Source organism: Epargyreus clarus, unplaced genomic scaffold, assembly GCF_041222505.1.
Source record: "Epargyreus clarus isolate Ecla_fem2 unplaced genomic scaffold, WU_Ecla_fem_2.2 ptg000016l, whole genome shotgun sequence".
Classification (NCBI taxonomy): domain Eukaryota; kingdom Metazoa; phylum Arthropoda; class Insecta; order Lepidoptera; family Hesperiidae; genus Epargyreus; species Epargyreus clarus.
This window is the reverse complement of record NW_027332224.1, coordinates 1,357,992-1,384,156: the sequence shown is the minus strand read 5'-3', so window position 1 is coordinate 1,384,156 and position 26,165 is coordinate 1,357,992. Positions and strand designations below refer to the sequence as shown.

General features: G+C 36.6%; 1 protein-coding gene across 1 annotated transcript; it reads left to right on the top strand.

Annotated features, from left to right (window-relative positions):
- Nucleotides 1-342: 342 nt before the first annotated feature.
- NPF2 (neuropeptide F 2) lies at nt 343-23,868 on the top strand. The gene is made up of 3 exons (XM_073081632.1): nt 343-482; nt 21,869-22,047; nt 23,034-23,868. The coding sequence occupies exons 2-3, from the start codon at nt 21,881-21,883 to the stop codon at nt 23,146-23,148; spliced, it is 282 nt and encodes a 93-aa protein (XP_072937733.1). The 5' UTR covers nt 343-482; nt 21,869-21,880; the 3' UTR covers nt 23,149-23,868.
- Nucleotides 23,869-26,165: the final 2,297 nt, after the last annotated feature.

Here is a 26,165-nt window from a genome sequence, read left to right as displayed (position 1 = left end):
GAGTCGAACCACTGTTACAAATGTTGCAATCTGCAATTCCTACACGTCATATTATCTTCTATCGTCATAGGCTCTTCAAATTAGAACGAAAGATTTCGGCAGGCAAAAAGTAGGATAGATTAATAATTACTTACGAGCGAAAGATTGCTATTATAAAGTAGACATAGCCATGGTATAGTCAAACTGCTAGTCCGCTCTAAAGTTGTTGCGAGCAGGTGTAGTCATACAATTTGCTATGGCGACGCGCTTCTTTTCTGTATTCAGAGCGGACTAGCAGTTTTACGCGGAATATAGCAGTAACAGCAAAGTCGAAACATTTGTGACATGAATGTACCAAAAATTTAAATAAAGTATTTTTAGACAAAATTTGTAACACATAACTCTACTCCACTGTACCCCTGTTCGACTCGCGGCAATAAAAGCCGCCGCGTCCCGTGTGGAACGCATTTCGTTCGCACGCCGCGCCGCACCCGCCCGCACAGGTGAGTCGCTGTTGCATTTTTGAAAAATTATTTTTTTAATGTGTTTTTTGGAAAATTTTGAAAATGTTGACACAGGTTACATTGTAGTTTTTTTTATGTTTTCGTCAAATTTTGAAAATATTTCGTAAGTGTCATGGGTTAAATTGTATACCTGTGTTTTTTATGTTCACGAAAAAAAAAATTTAAATATTTCTATATTATTAAAAAAAAATATATTTATATATTATTAAAAATTAAAATATTATTTGTGGGTTAATTTAATATTTTCAGTTAATATTTTCTTTTTTAAATAATGTTTTTTTTATATATTTAAAAATGTTGGCACGGTATAAATTGTATACCTATTTCATTGTTTGTTATTTTTTATTTTAAAATATTTTATGTGGGCTAATTGCATAATATTTCTCTTTTATTTATTTAATAATGTTTTTTTAATATTTAAAATATTCGATATGTATTAAATAGTAAATTTATTTGTTTTACAAATTTTTGAAAATATTTTCCATAATTTACTATTATAACTATTTTATGAATAATGTTGGTTGAAATTTTTCAAAAATGACCCGGTTAGGCCGGCCCCCCATACATGATTGGATCAATCTTTATACCAGGTGTATGCTCTAAGCTGCCTTCAATTGAGTGGGCTATGCCCAGCAGTGGGACATCTAATTATTTTGGACAAAAATTGTCAATTTCAACAGTTATCCATCAGTACTTAATATATATTGAATTTATTATATGTATTTAGATAAACAAAACCAATAGAAATGAATGTCTATATATCTTTTCAGTAAGAATCTACCTATATACATATTTTGCGAAAAATGCCATTACATAATCCCTTTAAACTACTTTATATTTCTTAAGTTAAGTAGTTCAAATTCAACAAGTAGATAAAAAGTGTACCGTAAAAATATATTTTTGGCATATTTAATAAATAAAATATTATTTTATAAAACCGGAACAACCAACAGACAAAAGGAAACCAGTTTTTTTTTCTTTTTATTTAATAAACTATTCTAAAAATATATAATGTTGGTACGGAACCATCGAAGTACACGTTCTTTTCGCACTTAGCGGATTTCATTTATTATTATTTCGGCTAAAATGTCAGTTATGAACGAACTGCAGAATTTATTAACGTATTTCTTATATAGCATATTGAATTATGCGGATGTTAATGTTCTCGAATTACCTAAATTTGAAGGTGGTAGAATCCTTTGCGGTTCGACTCCGGCGGCACCACCGCCACACCTATTTCTGCCTAATAACAGCAGTGTTAACCGCTGCTGTGTTCCGGTTTGAAGGGTGTGGTAAGGGAGACAAACTTTTCCGAGGCGTTCCAGCTTAGTCCTCAGGGGTAGAGGCGCATCTGTGTCCGACCTCAGGTAGGAATATCTAATCTTATCTTGGGTTACATTATAGATATCCATGGGCGGCAGTAGCCACTTACCATCAGGTGGACTGCATGCTCGTCTGCTACTCCTGTATTACAAAAAAACCTAAATATACAAATCAAGTCTATTGCGTAAGGTAGAGTGACAATATCGTTTTTTTACCCGACTTTTTATGATATAAGAGTAGCAGACGAGCATGCAGTTCACCTAATGGTAAGTGGCTACTCCCACCCATTGACGTCAGTAATCAACCTCAGGTAAGATTAGATTCCTACCCGAGGTCGACCACAGATGCGCCGCTACATCTGAGGAATAAGCATTACCGCACCTTTCAAACCAGAACACAACAGCGCTTAACACTGCTGTTGTTAGGCAGAAATAGGTATGGCGGTGGTGCCGCTGGACTCGAACCATTGAGAGTTCTACCAATACAGTGATATGTACAGGGTGATTTTTTTTTTAATATATTTAACCCTAACGATAAGGCAGACGGGCTACCTGATGGAAAGCAGTCACCGTCGCCTATGGACATTTGCAACACCAGAGGAGTCGCCGATGCATCGCCGGCTTTGTATTAGAGCTCTTTTTGCACCCCTCTTGAAGAGCCATATGTCATAGCGCTCAGGGAATACTTCAGGAGGAAGTTCATTCCACATTTTGCATGCACGCGGCAAAAAAGGTCGTTCAAACCGTTCGTTAAATGTGCCGGGATGGCGAAAATTTATTTTATTTTTTATTTATTTTTATTCTTAAGTATCAGCGCAAAATATTGAAAAGAATTATGACGCCGATTTTGATAAAAATTAAAATTAAAACGGTATTATTACTTTTCTATAGTTTTTTAAACGTATTACTATTTAGCGCGAAAAAACCGCCATTTTGTTTTTTTTAACACCTAAATATCTAAGGATATTTGGGTATTTAAGACAAATATAACGATACCTTGATATACCGAAATATAACGAAATTTACATATTAGAAGATAGCGGTTTAGAGAAGGTATAAATAAATATAAATATATAATCTACGCGCAAAAAAACATAATATTCCTTTGCAGTCGGGTAAAAAATAAAATAAATTAATCATTATCAACCCATTACTGTCCCACTGGGCACGGGTCTCCTCTCAGAATGAGAAGGATTGGGCCGTAGTCCACCACGCTGGCCAACTGCGTATTGGTAGACTTCACATACCTTTGAAAACTTTTTTTTTAAGATTTCTCACGTACGCAATTTTCTTAACTTCTGAATTGATTCAACCATTATTATCATCATCATCAACCTTTTACTATCCCACTGCTGGGCACGGGTCTCCTCTCAGAATGAGAAGGATTAGGCCATAGTCCACCGCGCTGACTAAGTACGTATTGGTAGACTTCACATACCTTTGAAAACTTTTTTTAAGATTTCTCACGTACGAAGGTTTTTCTCTGAATTGATTCAATAACCGATGTTGATGATGACTCTCAATGAAGAATGCTATCTCAACTCACCCTTAAAACATATGTAAAGAATGTATTAAGTTTAATTCGTTTCATAAACTGGGTAATAGCCCGGGAACTTCGTCATGAACTTAGACGGTATCACAGGAGTTAATTAAGATTTTAATAGCATAAAGTTTTGTGGCAGCCATTTTGAAAACCTTACCAGATTTCAAATGTCACTTGTTATTATAAATAAACAGAGTTTTATGTGTTATCATAGATTAGTAAAGATTACTCACTCCTAACAAGAAAATGTAACCAGTTTTGACAATTGAAATTGTCACTGTCATCTATTTTCGTGTTTGAAAAATATTTAAAAAATGTAATTTTTAGATCATTTACGAATGAAACGATATTTCTCCGCACTTTTTCTTCGATTTCGTGTTTTTGCACCACATAACTGCGCATATCGGCATTGTTCCGCGTAAATTACACCATGACAGCCATTAAATGGCTGACAGGATTGTCAGCCGTTTGAGCCATTTAATGGCTTCCTTCAATTACAATGCGGTGAGATATCTATACTTATTTATGCGTGTTATAGATAAAAAAAATATTTTTATAACTACTGCCTTTAAAAAATGTCCTCATGAAGGTTGTAGAATCCTTAGTGATTCGACTCCGTATAAAATATAAATAAACAGTGTTTTATGTGATATAAATTTAAACCAGTTTTATATTTACGTAATTACTCATTTAAATAAAATGCTCTCATAAAGGTAATCCCTTGTGGTTCGACTCCGGCGGAACCACCGCTACACCTATTTCTGTTATAACAGCAGTGTTAAGCGCTGCTGTGTTCTGGTTTGAAGGGTAAGACATACTTTTCCGAGGCGTTCCAGCTTAGTTGACAGGGGTAGCGGCGCATCTGTGGCCGACCTCAGGTAGGAATATCTAATCTTATCTTGGGTTACATTATAGATATCCATGGGCGGCAGTAGCCTTACCATCAGGTAGACTGCATACTGGTCTGCTAATTTTATATAAAAAAAAACTATAAGCCATCACGAATGTCAAAATATACTGTTTTTTGCCAAAAGTTTAAATTTTGGAAAATAATACATTAAATATAATTTTAAATGTATTCTTCGTTAATGCAAATTTTAGAAAAGTCCACCTCGTTTATAGTTTTTTGATTTTTACCTAGAAACCCTAAATATTTTCTATGAAAATAAGTATTTCTTAAAGCCTTGTAAAGTTATTTCATAGATACCTAATATAAGTAAGTTTAACTATTGATTACCCCATAGACAGAAAAACCAGAAACAAAAACAGAATTTTAAAATATATTTTGAAAAAAAAGTACCATAGTAAATATGCACAACTGTCCACAAAATGATCATCATCATTAACCCATTACTGTCCCACTGCTGGGCACGGGTCTCCTCTCATAATGGGAAGGATTAGGCCATAGTCCACCGCGCTGGCCAAGTGCGTATTGGTAGACTTCACATACATTTGATTTTTTTTTATAAATCTCTCATGTCTGCAGGTTTCCTCACGATGTTTTCCTTCACCGTTTAGCAAGTGACAAATAATTTCTAATACGCACATAACTTTGAAAAATCAGAGGTGCGTGCCTGGGATTTCAACCTCGGACCCGTCGATCGAGAGGCCGAGTTTCTTAACCACTAGGCTATCACAGCACTTCCACAAAAACATCGTTATTTTAAAATCACACAAATGGACGTTTGAAATCATTTATTCTTATAAAAGATAGATAAAAGATGTATTTATCTATCATTATTTATCTTTATTGGGAATGCTGACGTTCAGGGCTTAAAATGAATGATGACTGAGATTCTCATACCGAAAGATGAAATAAGAAACGATCTTTAAAAATCCCTTTGATAGCAAAGTGATTTATGTTTTTCTTTCTAATAAACTTTCATTTTTATTTCCGATATTTTTTCAAATTATTATTTTTATAATATAGGAGTAGCAGGCGAGCATGTAGCCCACCTGATGCTAAGTGGCTACTGCCGCCCATGGACATCTGTAATCAACCCCAGATAGGATTAGATATTCCTACCTGAGGTCAGCCACAGATGCGCTACCCCTGAGGACCTGAGGACTTCGCTGGAACGCCTCTGAAAAGTATGTCTCTCTCTGGTGAGAGAGACATACTTTTCATACATCAATTTGTCTATGACCGACAGTATGTATTATTTCATTTTATCTGGGGTTGATTATAAATATCCATTGCGGGTTTCATGCTTTATTACTTATCACCGTAAATTAACCCTACATGATAAATTGTATTTAACACGTTCGCTGCGTAAAAAAAAACAGTAACTTTCAGCTAGTGCGACGGCAGTCCAAAAATGCATCCACTTGACTTTCTTATTGTGCGTGGCAGGCCTTTTCGACCCGACACCTCTGGGTGGTATTGAAGCCCTATTATCTTAGTCAAGGCGCATTTTACATTATAAATTTTTATACTTTTAAAATCCTCATGAATCACTTGTCTATACATTAGTCCCGCCCCTGGCTCCTCCAAATAGAAAATTAGAAATTAGCAATCAAAAATGTCTGGTCGATAAGGCCCGATACCGCACTAGAGTGTAATTTCTGTAGTGATGGGATAGTAAAAGAAAAGAAAATATCGAGTCATTAATTTTATTAAATTTTAATAAACACAAGCCGAGCCTTTTTAATGTGTTACACATAAGTCAAAAATAGTAATTATAAAGGTAGACCAAAATTTTATATAATTACAAAGATTTTTCTTAGGGATTTCGAAATATGAACCACCGTATTCTTCTTCGTTATCACTATCATTTTCTAGTACTATTTTGTTTTTACAATGCGCCATTGTAACGAAGCTTGCAGGAAACCGAGTAGCGCGAGCGCGTCCTCCTCTCGAAGCTAGCACAACACTACTAGCGGGTCAACGCGTACGCATCTGCACAGTGCGGCAACAGGTCGCGAGCGGTCATCCACCAAAACAGGCCTGCCCCCGCACTGAGATAACTTTTTTTACGTTCTATGCGGCGGAGGTCGAAAAAGGCCTGCCGTAAAAATACCCAAGAAACAGGTTTCGCACTAGCGAGAAAGACCTATTTTTCCTGTGCGCATATTGGTTTGGCACCGCGTCGGGCCGATTGTGGGTGAACCGCAGTGAACGTGTTAATTATAGAGAATTTCTAAAATTACATTGTACAATTTCCGGATTTCTCCTGAGAAATTGGTTGAATTCTAATTTTATCCGTTTCCCTGGTGCGGTTTTAAGAATTAATTACAAAGAACAGGTTTAAATTTACATACGGACGACGATACCAAACACATATACTTGAAGGTACTTGATACTTTGAAGGTGGTAGAACCCTTTGTGGTTCGACTCCAGCGGCACCACCGCCACACCTATTTCTACCTAATAACAAGAGAGTTAAGTGCTGCTGTGTTCTGGTTTGAAAGGAGGCATACTTTATCGAGCTATTCCAGTATAGTCCTCAGGGGTAGCGGGGCATCTGTGAGCGACTTCAGGTAGGAATCTGATCTTATCTGGGGTTGATTACAGATGTCCTTGGTAGGCAGTAGCCACTTACCATAAGTTAAAAAAGGTAGTATATACTTATCTATGTACTTTATTGCAGTAGTTTGAAATTCTGACTTTCTGTCTGGGGGTACCAAGTTCAAAGGTACCTTTGATTTTTTTAATTAGCTGCGTATAAAAAAAGTTCCTCATGTTTTCCTTCACCGTGAGAGCAAGTGATAATTCATCTCTCCATAACTTCAAATGACAGTTGTTCGTCGCTGGGATTCGAACCTCGGACTCCTATGAAAGACTGAATTTAAATTCTATTAGTGAAATCCCACTTATGTAAAATTGTACCACGTCTATCCATCTAAGCCCTATTTTTTAATCTCAATAAAACCTTACATCATCTACCTGCCCTTAAAGTAACAGAGTAGACAAAAAGTTAATTCAAGTTTATTTTCTTAATAGGACATCTTAAGGGCCCCACAATAGCCCTCAATCAACAATAGACCCTTTAATTCGGGAATGACATCAAAAACCCTTTGGACAAATTGTGATTAGGCTAATTAAACATTTCTTTTAATATATTGTACAAATAAATGGTAGATTTATTTTTATATATACTTAAAAGTTTTACAAATTGTCCTTGTGGTCCGACTCCGACGGCACCATCGGCACATCTATTTCTGTATTCTGTATTCGAGTTTGAAGGGTGTGGTAAGGGAGACATACTAGGGAGACGTTCCAGCTTAGTTGTTCCATCTGAGGCCGACATCAGGTAGAAATCGAATTCTATCTGGGGTTGATTACACATGTCCATGGGCGGCAGTAGCCACTTACTATCAGGTGGACTGCATGCTTGTCTGTTACTCCTATATTATAAAAAAAGTCAAATTCCAGACACACTTCTCTGATTTTTATCACGCTTTTATTAGCTTGACCTGTATGTATGTATGTAACGGAATCTTTGAACTCGATTTTTACCCACTTTGAATGGTCCGATTAATTTTAAATTTTGAAAAATTATTAAGAACCGATGACAATACACGATTTTAATAATTTTATCCCATTCTTCTCATCAAGATCGTCAGGAATCAGGATTAACGATTATCCTTGTGCGATTTTAGCGTGGTTTTTAGTTTTTAAACTATAATTATTTGAAGTTATGTGCGTATAAACATTAATTGTTACTTGCTTTAGAGGTAAAGGAAAAAGTTTTAAATAACACTTTAAAATATTAACTGTGTATGTATTATTTGAATTTCGTAGCAAACGCTGTAGCGGTTCGTAGAGGGCTGTAGAACATCCGTAGGGGGTGCGTAGATATTTTTATTTTTTAACACGCTTTTATTAGCTTGGATTGTACGTATGTATGTATGTAACTAAGTAACGGAATCTTTGAACCCGATTTCTATCCACTTTGAACGTTCAGTTTAATTTAAAATTTTTGAAGAAATATCAAAAATAGATGACAATACACGATTTTAATAATTTTGTACCATTGTCCTTATCCATATCCTCAGGATTAACGATTTTCAAGGCGAGATTGTTCGAGCGCCTTAGAGAAAGTTCATCGCAAAGTTACTAGATTGCAACAATTATTACTTTTTAGTTACAATAACTGTCATAGCGTGATTTTTAGTTAAATAATAATGTGATTTCCCTATAACTCAAATGTTATGAAACATATCTATAATGCCCTCTTGCAGAATGATTTTTAGGATTCCGTACTTAAAGGGTAAAACGAAACCCTCCGCTGTCAGTTCTTGTGTCACAGGGCTCTATCTCTTAAACCGTTATAGATAGACACTTGATTTTTTTACAGAGGATGCATATTGATGGCCGCTATAACAACAAATACTAAAAAATAATAAAATAGGTAAATTATACTATTTATATAATCGTGGAAAAAGTGTGGGGCGCTTTTCAAAAACTGATAAATGGAGCACCCCACGCTTTTCTCACAATTATACTATTTACTGTTCCGTAATTGATTCCTAGATTGATAATTATTTTCTACTTTTTAGTTGATTTTATCATAAAAGCGTGTTTTTAGTTTTTTGAACTATATTTATTTCTAGTATTGAAGTATCAAAACAGCATGCATTAAAACATGGAAGTCGGTAATCAACCCCCCATAAGATAGTATTCTCCCTTACCCTTCAAATCAGAATACAGCAGAGCTTAACACTTCTGTTATTAGGCAGAAACAGGTGTGATGGGCCACCATCTAATATATATAAGAAATAACTATATAGCTTCATAATGGTACTATTTTAAGAAACAAACAATTCACCATTAAGTTTTATTTGTATTTAAATCAAGTCTTAATTAACGGGATAAACTTTTACTACTTAAAGATTTATGTGATCTTACCCTTAAATTCGAATTAGAATTGAACATAAAGTTAAACTTAAGTTACGGTAATATCATTATTTGTGGTAAGCATAGATTAGTAAACATTACTCACTCCTAACAAGAAAATGTACCCAGTTTTGACAATTGAAATGGTTGCGTAAAAAAGTTTTGCCACGTCTCCGTGCTAAATTGTCCCTAAAATATTTGAAATAATTATTTATTTATTATGTAAAGTACGCAGTATTAGTTATTTATTCGTAAATTTTCTCTAAAAATGTTTTTATTTGTCAAGAATTCAAAAAAATAACTTATTAATAAGCCGTTTGTGGCTTCATTCAATTTCAAAACGGCGAAGTATCTTTACTAATCTATGGTGGAAAGAGACATACTTTTTTGAGGCCTTATAGCTTAGTCTTCAGGGGTTGCAAAGCATCTGGGGTCGACCTTAAGTAACGTTCCAATTTTATTTTAAATTGATTAAAGAAGATTTTTATGCCCATGGACACCTATAATTAACCACAGATAAGATTATATCTATATATTATACTGTTCCCAGCAGTGGGACAGTAATTCATTGACGATGATATATAAAACTTAACCTTTTTTTTCTCAACGAGGGTTTCCGCCTCGTTAAGAAAAAAAAACCTTACCTTCAAAAGGTACCCGACGACGTGGGAGCGACGCCGAGTTATGTGAGATTCTTACCGCACTAAAACCCCCCCGGTGGCCGTCTCTACGCTTGTTGGAGAACTCCGGGATTTCCGACGGAACGCAACCGGAGTCCTCCAAGCGCGATGCCCCGATCGGGCTCTACCCTGGGGGAGCAGTTTTCGCTCCTCCCGCACCATTTGGTATACACGACGCTATGCGACCACACAAACCGCCGTCCTTCCCGGAATCGCTTACTGGACGGCTAGAGCTCCCACTCTTGCCGCCCGCAACCCCGGAAGCTCCCTTTTAATCGCCTCTTACGACAGGCAGGAGTTACCGTAGCCCTATTCTAGTCCCGGAACTACAGGGACAATATAAAACTTAAGCTATAAGACAGTTACTGAAGACTGAAACACTAACTTACTTCACCTTACCTTGATTTAACGTAGGTGTTTTAGAATTCAAATCAAAATTTGCATCATAAAGCGTGTGACATTTTCTCATATTGTGCCAACTTTTGAATACCAACCGCACGAATTAACTTTCAAATGCATGACAGATTTCACGCAGTTCACGTAAACCGCCATTTTGAGCACGTCGCGATCTAGTTACAGTGTTGCCAACCGTAAAAACAATATTTGACGCGCGCTGAATTCCTTTTGAGCTGGCAACACTCTTTAGAAGGTAATTTGTATAACCACTAGTTATTTTGACACCGTAATTCGGCTTTAAGATGCAAATTAATACCCTTGAGAGAGGAGTTATTAGAGCTGACTACTTATAAAACTACTTTTAGAGGCGGTAGAACCCTTTGTGGTTCAACTCCGGCGGCACTACTACACACCTATTTCTTTTATAACAGCTGTGTTAAGCGTTGCTGTGTTCTGATTTTGAGGGTGTGGTAAAAAATACATATTTATCCGAGGCGTTACAGCTTAACCCCCTGGGCTAGCGGCGCATCTGTGGCCGACCTCGGATAGGAATCTATTATCTGGGGTTGATTACAGGTGTCCATGAGTGGCTGTAACTTAGCGTCAGGTAGACTGTATCCTCGTCGACTGCTCCTATATTATTAAACAGTTGGTTTATAAAAAGTTATCGATACTTCTTGTCTATTTCTGTATTATAAAAAAGTCGGTTAAAAAGTTATCGATACTTTCTATAAACATCCCTACATTACGGGCTCACCTGTTGCTGATTACCCTCGACTTTCGCCCTATTGTGGATCATTTCTCAAACTACAAGGCGTTTATTAGCAGCTATTGTTCTTTTATTGATAGCTGATTGTTCAATAGTCATTACCTTCTAGTAGTTTCTGTTGTTGGCTTAAAATAGAATGAAATGATGCTATAGTCCGAAAGGTCTAAGCTGAGCCTTGCATTAGTATGAGTGGACACTAAAGTAGTGTCAGATAAAAAACTTTCAAAAATAAATTTTATAATTTTAGTTAGGTACATAAGTTGAAGAGGTATTCTTGTATATATTTTTTTAAATGCAATGAAATCAACTAAATAAACTTTGTAGTATTTAAACCCACCGTTTTGACAAAACGGTGGTTGTTACATTGTACAATTTTATACTAACAGATGTCGCGAAATTTTTCGCGAACGTCTAGATAGAATCAGAGCTAAGTCTGTGATTTGAAAATTGTAAAATGCAGAAAAATGGTAGATTTAAGTACTACAAAGTTTATTTTCTTTACTTTTAATTTTTAGTCTGCCTTCACATTTTTTATAAAATTCAATTTCATGAATTGTACAAAGTATTAACGTTTCATTTATAGCTAAGTAATTAAAAAAATATTTGTGTTATTTTAAATTACATTTCAACAAAAAAAATATTTTTGATATTTTAAATTATTCGCCACATTCACGTTTATTTATATTGGATGCTACGAGTATTTTACTAAAAAATCGAATACAAAAACAAAATATTAAATATTAAACAATTCTGCTATCAGTACAAGAAGTGAGGAAAAAGAATGATTGCCAAACAGCAGTATAAACCGGTTTAAATCAATTAAAAGACGCATCGTGCTTAACACGTTCAGTGCCAACGACTCGCCTGAGTTGACATTAATTTAATTCATGTGCTTGGGACTCGCCGGGTGAGTCCAATGTTTTTCGCCAATATTTCCTAAACGCGTCCGTATTTTCTACTGAAATTCAAAGTGTAGACTAAATAAACGCTAATATGAACATTTACACAGTGGCTCTAATTTACGACTATTTGTATAATTTAAGAAAAAAATGCATGCTTTGAATTACAATTGCATTGTCCACTGCCGCAGGTCTTCGAACTTTTAATTAATGATTTATTATATGATAATAAGAACATAAATTATTTATTATTAAAGCTGACTATGTACTTTTGTTTTGGAAGAAAAATATAACGATGGTATTAAATTCCGATTCGAGATAATTTTTAAATTAGTATGTAGTGCTAGCGACTCGCCTGGCGAGTTCATTGTGAAATATAGACGGCAACTTAAGAAGGAATTAACAAAATCGTATTGGCATTGAACGTGTTAAATCTGACTTTACATCTACACTATCCATGTGCAATCACACAAATGCAAAGCTCAGCTTAGACCTCGCGGACTGTATCAGCCTGATAGCAGTGATTCCTTTTTTTTTTTTATAATATAGGAGTAGCTAACGAGTATGTAGTCCACCTGATGGTAAGTGGCTACTGCCGCCCATGGACATCTGTTATCAATCCCAGATAAGATTAAATATTCCTACCTGAGGTACGCCTTGAAAAAGTATGTCTCCCTTACGACACCCTTCAGGCCAGAACACAGCAGCGCTTAACAATGCTATTATGAGGCAGAAATAGATGTGGCGGTGGTGCCGCCGGACTCGAGCCACAAAGGGTTCTACCTCCTTCAAAAATTATTGAAACCTCTCTCAGTCGGGGGGTCTGAGTTTCAACTAGGCCCCTCTAATTTTTTAAATTTATGTGTGTGTTAAAAATGAATCATCACTTACTATAACGGTGAAGAAAAACATCACGAGGAAACCTACATACCTAGGAGATCTCCAAAAAGTTCTGAGAGGTTTTTTTTTCTTTTATAATATAGGAGTAGCAGACGAGCATGCAGTCCACCTGATGGTAAGTGGCTACTGCCGCCCATGGACATTTGTAATCAACCCCAGATACGATTAGATATTCCTACCTAAGGTCGGCCACAGATGCGCCGCTACCCCTGAGGACTAAGCTGGAACGCCTCGGAAAAGTCTGTCTCCCTTACCACACCCTTCAAACCGGAACACAGCAGCGCCTAACACTGCTGTTATTAGGTAGAAATAGGTGTGGCGGTGGTGCCGCCGGAGTCGAACTACAAAGGGTTCTACCACCTTTCGGTGGTGTGTGAAGTCTACCAATTTGCACTTAGCCAGCGCGGTGGACTGTGGCCAACACCCCTCACTCTGCGAGACTAGTCCCAGCAGTGGGACAGTAATAGGTTGACGACTACGAGCAGCGCATTGTTATCTAAATATATATAACTCAAAGGTGACTGACTGACGTAGTGATCTATCAACGCACAGCCCAATCCACTGGACGGATCGCGCTGAAGTTTGGCATGCAGGTAGATGTTATGACGTAGGCATCCGCTAAGAAAGGATTTTGATCAATTCTACCCCCAAGGGGATAAAATAGGGGATGAAAATATTACTTCGTAACGCTAGCGAAGCCGCGGGCAAAAGCTCGTGTACGATATGCTGCTACTCCTGAGGACTAAGTTAGTACGCCTCGGATAACTAATTCTCCCTTATTTTACTCTACAAACTAAAACACAGTAGCGCTTAACGAGTGTTAAGCGCTATTAACAATTTTAATGAAAAGTGATATTTGATTCAAAAAACACACATCTTTTAACAATATTTTAACTTTAAGCTGCGTAGGATTTAAACCCTGGACCCCAAGAGTTTCAAATTTACACATCTATCGTTGCTATAAACAGATTGATACTATCATCAGTTATATATAAATTGCCCAAAATAAAAATAAGAAGCAACAGGTTGAGGCCCTTTATACCACGGTAAGAGTGAAATAGACATGCAATATTAGCATATCGATAAAAGATTCTCGATTTTTACCACGCCTTTATTAGCTTGACCTGTATGTATGTATGTAAAGGAATCTTTGAACTCAATTTTTACCTACTTTGAACGGTCCATTAATTTAAAATTTTGAACATTTATCTAGAACCGATGACAGTACATGATTTTATATTTTTGTCCCATTCATCAGGATTGTCAGGATTAACGATTTTCCTTGTGCGATTTTAGCGTGGTTTTTAGTTTTTTAACTATAATTATTTACGAAATAGAAGTAGCAGACGAGCATAAAGTATACCTGACGGTCACTAGTATAATATGATCATTTGTAATAAATCCTAAAAAGGATCGAAGTCGACATGGTTGCGACATAAAAAAAAACAATGAAAATAGCGACTACAATTGCATTTCACTTTTTTGGACACAACACAGTCGTGTTTCTCGGTCGACTATTTATATTTTATATATCGATATTATTGTATTGATCTAATATTATTGAACATCACTACAATCCGAGCCATAACTCCCACCCCTTCCCGATTTATCAGAGGGCGAGAAAATAACAATTTACCCCTGAAAATATAAATTGTTCTGTATTTTTGAGGGATGGAAGGTAAATATTGGAAAAATAGGTGTACATGACTAGGTTTTATTTAAAAATATCATGTAATTACTCGAAATAAATTAAACGATTAACAAAAATATTGTTGAGATTAAATAACGTAGTTAATTATAAAAGTAAAGCGCTGCTGTGTTCTGTTTTGAAGGGTGTGGTAAGGGCCTCGGAAACGTATGTCACATTTCCGAGGCATTCCAGCTTAGTCCTCAGGGGCAGCAGCACATCTGTGGCCAACCTCAGGTAGTAATATCTAATCCTATCTGGGGTTGATTACAGTTGTCCATGGGCGGCAGTAGCCACTTATCATCAGGTGGTCTGCATGCGCGTGTGCTACTCCTATATTATAAAAGAAAAGAAAGTCTTCATACGTAGCGGCGCATCCGTGGCCGATCTCAAGTAGGAATCTAATATTATCTGGGGTTAATTAGAGATCATAAGTGGTGTCCACTTACCATCAGGTGGACTGCATGCTCTGCATTCTCGTCCTGCTACTCCTATATTATAACAAAAAATAAATTCATTTCATTTGGATGAGCTCAAAATATTGCACACGAGGGTGCTAGCGAGTGAAGCCACGGGGGTTACTTTCAAATCTTAAGGGTAGCAAAGATTTATTACACAATATTGGGAAAAGATAAGCCAAGGAATAAATCATTTTAAGTTGCACTTTCATTTTGTTTTTAACTACCATGGACCATAGATTAGTAAAGATACTTCGCCGCCTTGAAATTGAATGAAGCCACAAACGGCTTATTTTAGTAAGTTTTTTTTTTGAATTCTTGACAAATAAAAACATTTTTAGAGAAAATTTACGAATAAATAACTAATACTGCGTAATTTACGTAATAAATAAATAATTATTTCAAATATTTTAGGGACATTTTAGCACGGAGACGTGGCAAAACTTTTTACGCAACTATTTCAATTCTCAAAACTGGGTACATTTTCTTGTTAGGAGTGAGTAATCTTTACTAATCTATGCCATGGACATGTCTAATCAACTCCACATAAGATTGGCTCCTACCTGTGGTCGCTATCATATAGGACTAAGCTGGAACGCCTCGGAAAGTATGTCTCCCTTACCACACCCTTCAAACCTGAACCAAGCATCTTAACACTGCTGTTATTAGGCAGGAATAGGTGTGGTGGTGGCGATGGAGTATTTGAACCACATAGGGTTTTACCACTTTTTAGGATACAGGTTTATAGAATACAAATGTGACAAGTCCGAACTCGAACTACGTAGGGTTCTTCTAGTTCCCTGTAGTTCCGGGACCAGAATAGGGCTACGGTATCCCCTGCCTGTCGTAAGAACCGACTAAAAGGGCTTCCGGTGTTGCGAGTGATGAGAGTGGGAGCTCGAACCGACCTGACAGCGACCCCAGGAAGGACGGCGGTACGTGTGGTCGCATACCGTTGTGCACACCAGACGGTGTGGCGAACGACAAGCTCACCTGGGCGGAGCCCGACGGGGCTATGCGCAAAGAGGACTCCGGTTGCGTTCCTTTGGAGATCCCGGAGTCCTCTACGCAGCGCCGAGGACGGCCACCGGGGGGTTTTAGTGCGGTAAAAGTCCCACATAACCCGACGTCACCCATGAAGGTTTCCCTCTCGTAAAAAAAGGGTTCTTCTAGCTTTATATTTACACTTCAACTCCACTACAATATCGCGTCATAATCGCATAATCGCATCGCAAACAGTGAGTTAATACCCTAAAAGCTATTTTCATACGAAAACAATGCTCATTCTTATGATTGTTTTTTGTAATTTATGTAGCTCTTTTGTGTTCTATGTTTACTATTTTTATCTATAATGTAAGTAGCACATGTGCCTTTCTAGTTTTTACCACGCTTTTCTTAGTTTGGGTTGTATGTATGTATGTATGTATGTGACGGAATCTTTGAACTCAATTTTTACCCATTTTGAACGGTCCGATTAATTTAAAATTTTGAACATTTATCAAGAACCGATGACAATACACGATTTTAATAATTTTATCCCATTCTCCTCATCAGGATCGTCCGGAATCAGGATTAACGATCCTTGTGCGATTTTAGCGTGGTTTTGTGGTTTTTAAACTATGTATAATTATTTATGAATATAGGAGTATCAATCGAGCGTGTTCCTCCTGATGGTAAGTAGTTATTGCTGCCCATGGACATCTGTGAAAACCTCAGATAAGATTATATTCCTACCTGATGTCGGCCACAGACGGATTGCTATTCCTAAGGACTAATTTGGAACGCCTCGAAGTATCCTTTACCATACTTCAACCCAGAACATGGCAGCGATTCACTGCTGTTATAACACAAAAATCCTTAATAAGCCCATGGAAATCTGTAATCAACCTCAGCAGGGCCGGATTTAGAGGTCTAGAGGCCTTAGGGCAACAAAGGTGTGGAGGCCCCCTGGCCCCAAATTATTTTCCGAATAAAATGAACAATTTTTTCAGTTGAGTTTTTCAATAAATATTTTAATGTGAAACGCAGGTAGATTCTTCTAGTATTCATGTTTGTACAAAGTGTACAAACATGAATACTAGAAGTGAATACAGTACAAATGCGAAAAAAAATATCAAAGGAAAAGATATTTTTTTTTACTAGTGTTTACTAGTCGGAATTAAAAAAAAATCCGACGTCTCTATTGTGGGGGCCCCTCTTTTGTGGAGGCCCCGGGGCTGCCGCCCCGGTTGCCCTCCCTTAAATCCGGCCCTGAACCTCAGATAAGATAAAATTCCTGCCTGATGTCGGCCGCAGATGCGCCGCTACCTAGGGCTAAGCTGGAATGCCTCGGTAAAGTATGTCACCATGTCTTATCATTCCCTTAAAACCAGTACCCTTACCATGAGTTTTTACGTTTTGACAAATACGACTGTTTCGGTATTTGTTTACGTATTTGCCCATACAAATTCCAATCAGCGCCCCTAACGGATTGTATCAGAACTATAGTGTCAGTAACGTAACATTAAATGTCTAAATTGACAAAATGGCGCTTTATGTTTTGTCTCTCTTTTTTGCGAACATGTGAGGTAGAGAAAAAGCCTTGCGCACTTACTTATTGTTACGTTTACTCAGTCTACTGCAGCAAACGGAACAGAATAATGGATTGAGTAAACGTAACGTAAAATTGTGGGATGTTTTGAAAACTCATGGTAAGGGTACTGAACACAGCAGCGCTACACTGCTGTTATAACAGAATAAGTGTAGCCGCCGGAGTCGAACCGCAGAGGGTTCTACCTTTAATTTTACCACCTTTTCAATCACATGTTATATTTATAGCGCGCTATTTTATCATAGCAATTACGGTAATTAGCGGGCCTTTGTGCTATAAACAGCTGAGTGGCCTGTTGAGTACTGAATAAACAAGGTGGTCTGCCATCAATTTCATTATCATATTTAACGATAGAGCTTGTGGTTAAAGCTTTGTTCATTAATTAAGGTTTTTAAAGATTGTAGCAAATGAGTATGTGGTCCACCTGATGGTAAGTGGCTACTGTCGCACATGGACATCTATAATCAACCCCAGATAGAATTAGTTTTCTACCTGAGGTCGGCCATAGACGCGTCGCTAGCCTTGAGGACTAAGCTGGAACGCCTCGGAAAAGTCTGTCTCCCTTACCACACCCTTCAAACCAGAACACAGCAGCTTAACACTGCTGTTATAACAGAAATAGGTGTAGCGGTGGTGCCGCCGGAGTCGAACCACAAACGGTTCTACCACCTTCAAAATGACACAAAAACGATGTTGATATTGTCATAATGACGTCACCCTTTCGTCACCCACGGATATACCATAAAGTGACAGAAATCGATTACACCATTATTAAAGCATTAATATTGTTATCTGTGGATAAAAAGCTTAGGCGGTGCTACAGATATCAAAATTAATGTTAAAAGATTAAAGGAGTTCGTTAATCAGTTCAATTGATGCGCCGATGACCTAGGGTAGATTTTTATATAAAATAGATTCATCGTTGAGTTGTCAATGTAGTGCTGTGCGATTTGAAGTGTGGTAAAGGTTTATACGTTTTAATTTAGTTTCAAGGGCTAGTAGTAAAGGAACTGCGATCGTCTACAGGTATTTAGGATCTTACTGAATAGGTGGTAGGTAGTTTGAAGGTAGTAGAACCCTTTGTGGTTCGACTCCGGCGGCACCACCGCACACCTATTTCTGTTATAACAGCAGTGTTAGGCGCTGCTGTGTTCCGGTTTGAAGGGTGTCGTAAGGGAGACAGACTATTCCGAGGCGTTCCAGCTTAGTCCTCAGGGGTAGCGGCGCATCTGTAGCCGACCTCATGTAGGAATATCTAATCCTATCTTGGGTTGATTACAGATGTCCATGGGCGGCAGTAGCCACATACCATCATGTGGACTGCATGCTCGTCTGCTACTCTTATATTATAAAAAAAAAGAGTAGATTTTTATATAAAATAGATTTATCGGTGGAGTTGTAATAGTGTAGAGGTGTTATGTGAATGGAAAGGTGGTCAGGGTATTCCTAATTATACGTACATTACAATTTAGAAACGCATCTGTGGTTTACACAGTGTGGACGACCTAAGGTAGGAACCTAATTTTTTTTTTTAACATATAGGAGTAGCAGACGAGCATGCAGTCCACCTGATGGTAAGTGGCTCCTGCCGCCCATGGACATCTGTAATCAACCCCAGATAGGATAGATATTCCTACCTGAGGTCGGCCACAGATGCGCCGCTACCCCTGAGGATTAAGCTGGAACGCCTCGGAATAGTCTGTCTCCCTTACCACACCTTTCAAAACGGAACACAGCAGCGCGTAACACTGCTGTTATAACAGAAATAGGTGTGGCGGTGGTGCCGCCGGGGTCGAACCACAAAGGGTTCTACCACCTTCTTATTTTATTAATTGTTGTAAAACTCTTAATGTTTCGATTCTGAAGGCACCACTGCCACACCTATTTCTAACTATTGAAAAGGTAACAAAATAATAAGTTGACAAAAAAAAAAAGACAAAACATAAAGCGCCATTTTGTCAATTTAGACATTTAATGTTACGTTACTAACACTATTGTTCTGATACAATCCGCTAGGTGCGCTGATTGGAATTTGTATAGGCAAATACGTAAACAAATACCAAAACAGTCATATTTGTCAAAACGTAAAAAATCATGGTAAGTGTACAGATGTAAATACATAATTATATGGATCTAGATAAAGTAGTGATAGCCTAGTGAAAATCGACCCCTCGATCGAAGAGTCCGAGGTTCAAAATTAAAAATCACTTGATTAAACGGTGAAAGAATACATCGTGAAACCTGCACACCTGCGAAATATTTTTCAAAGGTATGTGAAGTCTACCAATTGGCACTTGGCCAGCGCGGTGGACTATGGCCTAAGCTCACTCTGAGAGACCTGTGCCCAGCAGTGGGACAAAAAAAAGGTTGTTAACTATGCATATGAATATTTAAACGCAGTAAAAAGTCACTTAACCGGAAAACTGTATTAAAATGGATGACAAAGTTCCTTGTACTATACAACGGCTTGATTGCTCATACCATGCATATGAAATGTCCATTTAAGATATTTACATCCCAAAAGGTGTTCGTGATCTTTGAGAAGTGGAAATTGCTCCAGAAATGACTTTATTGGTCAATCTTGTCAAAGGTCTGTTGGTATATGGCTAAGGTCATCCAAAGCATGACATGAAATGAAATGAAATATATTTATTTTGTATAGGCCAATGACAGCACTTACAAATTGTCAGGTACAATATTTTCTTAAACTACTACCGGATCGGAACGCGACCTCTACTGAGAAGATCCGGTAAGAAACACAGTGGGTTTGTCTTTTTTAATCTTAAACATAATTATTCTCTTTTTCCTTTTTTAAATGCCATTATTTTTACATATAATTAATAAAGACGCCCCTGTTCCCATATATCATTTTACTCTTTACGCCCCTGACAAGATTTGAATTTTGCACCCGTTGTAATATTTCAAGTTTATGCCTTGTAGATTTTTTCTAGGAAGGTAATTATTATTTAGGAATTCCATTATGTTGATATTTATACTAACAGAAAAAATAATTATCATTTCGAATACAATACCTAGTATATTAAAGTAACATATGAATTATTAAACTACATAATAAATTAAATACAGTGCACGCTATCTTGACTTCCACAACGCACCACAGCAAATTCTAATGATGATGATTGATGACCCTGTGTGGTTCGGCCCTTAGGTTAACATCAAATCAATAGTAAAATGTGTAGTTGTGGAAGAAAACATGTGGTTCCCGCAAGCAGCGGTTTTGCTGTCCGCCATTTTGTCAACAAACATATAAACAAAAAACAAAATAGAACAATATGCGGAAGGAATTCCACCTGATGGTAAGTAGCTACTGCCGCTTAAGGACATTTGTAATCAACACTAGATGAGATAGGATTTATACCTGAGGTTGCCTAGAGATGCGATGCTACCCCAGAGAATGAAGTTGGAACACGTCGGAGAAGAATGTCTCCCTTACCACACCATTCAAGACAGACCGCAACAGCGCTTAACACTGCTGTTATTAGCAAAAAAATGTGTGACGTGGTGCCTCCGGAGTCGAACCACAAAGGGTCTACCACCTCTAAAGTCAGTACTACATATTATTACCGCTAATTAAATATTAAACTTTAATCTCCACAGAAAAAAATAACCATGCACTTCCTCGTGCCGGCCATTTTGTTTCCGTCCGCCATCTTATAGACCACGATACAGATAAAAAATCACAGTACATTCTAAAAGTATAGTCATAGTAATTCATGGGCTTTTCTTTTAGGAGACATACTTTTCCAAGCTTTCCAGCTTAGTCCTCAGAGGTAGCGGCGCATCTGTGGCTGACCTCAGCTAGGAATATCTAATCCTATCTTGGGTTGATTACACTTACCATCAGGTGGACTGCATGCTCGTCTGCTACTCCTATATTAAAAAAGCCTGTGCCCAGCGGACAGTATCATCATCATCATCATCATCAACCCATTACTGTCCCACTGCTGGGCACGGGTCTCCTCTCAGAATGAGAAGGATTAGGCCATAGTCCACCGCGCCAAGTGCGTATTGGTAGACTTCACATACCTTTAAGTTTTTTTTTTATAAATCTCAGGTATGCAGGTTTCCTCACGATGTTTTCCGTCACCGTTTAAGCAAGTGATAATTAATTTCTAATACGCACATAAATTTGAAAATCAGAGGTGCGTGCCTGGGATTTGAACCTCGGACCATTCGATCGAGGGGCCGCGTTTCTTAACCACTAGGCTGCGGACAGTAATGGGTTGCCAATAATAATTTAATATTAAACTTTATTCCCCAGAACAAAGCAACCATGCGCTTCCTCGTGCCGGCCATTTTGTTCCTGTCCGCCATCTTGTTGTGCGCGACGCAAGCGCAGTACCCGCGCCCGCGCCGCCCCGAGCGCTTCGACACCGCGGAGCAGATCTCCAACTACTTGAAGGAGCTGCAGGAGTACTACTCTGTGCATGGGAGGGGGAGGTGAGTGACGTCATCAACGCGTTTTGCACTCACAGCCCCACTAGGATTCCCTGTGTCGTGGGTGCCATGGACACACACATAGACAAATACATAAACACCCAGACTCAGAAACAGAAATCTAAATTCGGCATTTAGATATCTGTCTAACCGGGGATCGAACCCGGGACCCTCAGCGCGTCAGACCGGTATGGTGACCGGTCCGCCATGCGGGTCGTCTTTAGTCATAATTAAGAAGCATAGATTGGTAAAGATACTTCGCCGCCTTGAAATTGAATGAAGCTACAAACGGCTTATTAGTTAGTTCTTTTTTTGAATTCTTGACAAATAAAAACATTTTTAGAGCAAATTTACGAATAAATAACTAATTTACGTAATAATTACATAATTTACGTAATAAATAAATAATTATATCAAATATTTTAGGGACATTTTAGCACGGAGACGTGGCAAAACTTTTTTACGCAACTATTTCAATTCTCGAAACTGGGTACATTTTCTTGTTAGGAGTTAGTAATCTTTACTAATCTATGTTTAGAAGGTGCTAGAACCCTATGTAGTTCAACTCTGACGGCACTATCGGCGGCGGCGGCACTACCACTTTTTATACCAAATAACATCAATGTTAAGCTGTTGTGTTCTGGTTTGAAGTGTGTGGTAAGGGAGACATACTTTTTCGAGGAGTTCCAGCTTAGTCTTCAAGGGTAGCGGCGCATCTATGACCGACCTTACATAAGAATATTTAATCCTATTTGGGGTGATTACAGATGACCATGGGCGGCAGTAGCCACTTATCATCAGGTAGACTGCATGCTCGTCTGCTACATTTATATTATAAAAAAAATATCCTTATCAATTTTAGAAATAAAACGACACGATATCTGTCACATCTGTAAAGATGTCATTTCGCGCGCAAATTTTCGCGCTCTTTTCGCACAACTTTAACTTTTGGTCGAAATTTGACAGTTATATTTGATTTTTCTTTACAGATATGGCAAGAGGCAAATGCACATAGCCGATGCGTCCGTTATCTTCCGAGAGACTCCATTCTTCGACCACACGCTCAACGAAGAGGCCTTGTTTAAAAACATCGCCTACAACTGAATAACAAACGACATGATCAACTTTAAACGATATGGCGGATTTAAATTATTTATTAAATATATAAATAGCATATGATTGTAAAATAATTCACAAATACGTGTTTTATATTTAATTTTGTTTATTTTGTATTTCTTGGCAGATTAATATTAAACGTAAACGTCTTTCTGATTTAAAAAAAATACGCAGGTCATGTTCCACTTGACGGTTTGTAAAAATATGTACCTACGTTTTACGTTCTACTTGCAGTCTGTTTTATTTGAAATTAATAATCTATGTTTAAATATTGAAGCTCTTAAAAAAATTACGAATTATCAATTAAAAATATCTTTGAATTACAAAACAAAAACATTTTAGTCGAGAACATCTTTGTAATCAAGTGGAATGCCGCCAAAATGCATCTGTGTAGTCCAAAATAACTCTTTTTTCTAATAAACTTTTCTTTATCGTATTAAAAATTATGATTATCATCTAGATTCCTTTTTCTAGTCAATTCAATGTTAATTACTAAATAATTATTATTTTTAATCCTAAAATAAATTCTTGGCTGGGAAGGAATTTATTTTAAGGATTATTTTAACATGTAATAACAATTATTATAGCTTTTCTTTATATTATTTATCTATAGTTTATATTCGTTAATAATAATTATTTTTATTCTGTATAAATAGCAATGTTGTAATGTAATAAATAATAAATTTTAAATTTCATAATTTATTTTCAATCTTTATAAATCTTTTTTTACTATATTTGTAACAATATAGTATTTTCGAAAAGTTCTATAATAATTATTATACATGTTATTAAATTATACTTTCAAATGTATTTTAAGTGCCAAAATAATTTAACTGTTACTAATTAAATAATAATAATGTTAAAGTAGTTTTATTGACTATCTATATTCCGAAATACAAAACTGTTTCAAGATAAATGTGTTTTACTATCTTTCCTCCTTCGATCACTAATAAGAACTAGATAGTCTAGATACACAATCAGCGACAAAAAATGGCGCGACGAAAAGAGTACCCAAATAGACATTTGGGTGCGCTTTTAGGTTAGTAGTGTTTGAACGTTCGGAGAATAAACATGCCTCAGTGCTCGTTCAAAACTGCAAAAATCACACGTCTAGTACGCTAACAAATGATGGAATATCGTATTTTCGGTAAGTATTATTATTATAAGTAGGTAATTGCTATCACTCAATTATAAATACTGCTATTTCGTTCGTAAATAATTTATTTTTAAGTTTTAAAAATTATCAACAAAAATCAACAGAATGTATAAACCATTTAAATTGTAAAGTCTGTTACTAAACGTACAATTCTTACTATTGCAAGCCCACTTGATTTGTTCGGGTTACATGGTGACTCTGTTCTAACTTGAATGGAGACGCTATTGTTTTATATTTTTTTCTTTAATTTAATTATTATTATTTTTTTGTTTTATAAAAATATTTGTTTTGTATAATAATTAAACATAGGCAATGAGTAAATAGTAAATGATGGAAATGAAATTATTAAGTAAATTATTATTTAATATATTTTATGATGTCTTTTCATCCAACTGCCGCGACAATAGTCATAGAATTATTATAATAAAGTCTATTGTCGAAAGATACACTAAAATAAGATTGCTTAACATAGCCAAAAAAGATACGGAAAAAAAAATCCATCGAAAAGACTGTTTTCCAATAAACTCACTTTATTCAAGGGAATTAATAGCATCCTGTTGATTCCATATTTTTATTTTTACTCGACTGCCAAGGAAGGGTTATGTTTTTTGCACGTATCTTGTATGTATCTTTATAAGCGGACTTTAGCTGCACTGCATTTTATTCCCTCGGATCTAACATACGGCTGGGTGAATTTCGACAGTTAAGGTGTCATTATATTCGTCTCAAATATCCAAATGTCCTTAGATAGGTGTTGGATAAAACTCTAAATTTAAGAAGAAATATACAACGGATTTCTGTCACTACAAAGTAAGCAAGTAATTTAATTAAAATAATCAAAAACCCGACTGCACTATAAAGGCTGAAGTAGAATTTTCAAAAACAGTGAAATAGGCGTTTCATCATTTTTTAGCAAGAAAGCCAAAAAAAACTTTTATAATAGGTATCTGCTTCAAAAACAAAAGATGTTCAAACAATATTATCCTATTTTATCTTCGTAGGGCTCATTTACGCTATATAAAGAACCTATGTGTAAAATTCCAGCACGTTAAGATCCGCGGTTTCCCTTTACGTTGGTGTCTGGCGCAGCAACTTACGCATTTAGTCAGACAGTCACCTCGATGTGTTATACACATGTATATATCATATAATATGTGTGTAATCACCTTTTAATTTCCTTTATTTTGATACCCCACTCCATAGTTTTGGTTAACTTTTTTTAAAACGTGTTACTATTTCGGAAAAACATCCACCATTTACGATTTATAGAATATCTAACTTCAGTAATTCAAAGTTCTAGTAATTATTTTATATCGTTAGGGGTAGAATTTCATTATTTTTATCCAACAAGCCAGATACAAAATTTCATAGCGTTTGCGTCAAAATTGACGGTTGTTCAAATTAACTTTTAACCCTTATTTTGCCCTCTATGGGGTTGATTTTTCGGAAAGGGATAAATAGGTGTGTCTTTATTCCTATCCAGAAAGCCAAATACTAAATTTTACAGTAGTTGCTTCAAAATTAAAGGATTTGAAAAAAACTGTCATCCCCTGTTTTACCCTCTTAGGGGTAGAATTTCCAAAAGGCCTTTCTTAGTACTTATTTACGCTATATAGCGAACCCATGTGCAAAATTTCAGAACTCTAAATTAAGCGGTTTTGGCTGTACTGTTTGGCTGTTGATTTCTGAAAAATGAAAAAATCATTTAGTCAGTCAATCAGTCAGTCACCTTGCTATTTTATATATATACAAATTATATGTTTTTATAATCTCCGTTTAATTTCCTTTCATTTGATCATACTCGATAGGTTCGGTTAACTTTTATTGAAATATTACTATTTCGCGCCAA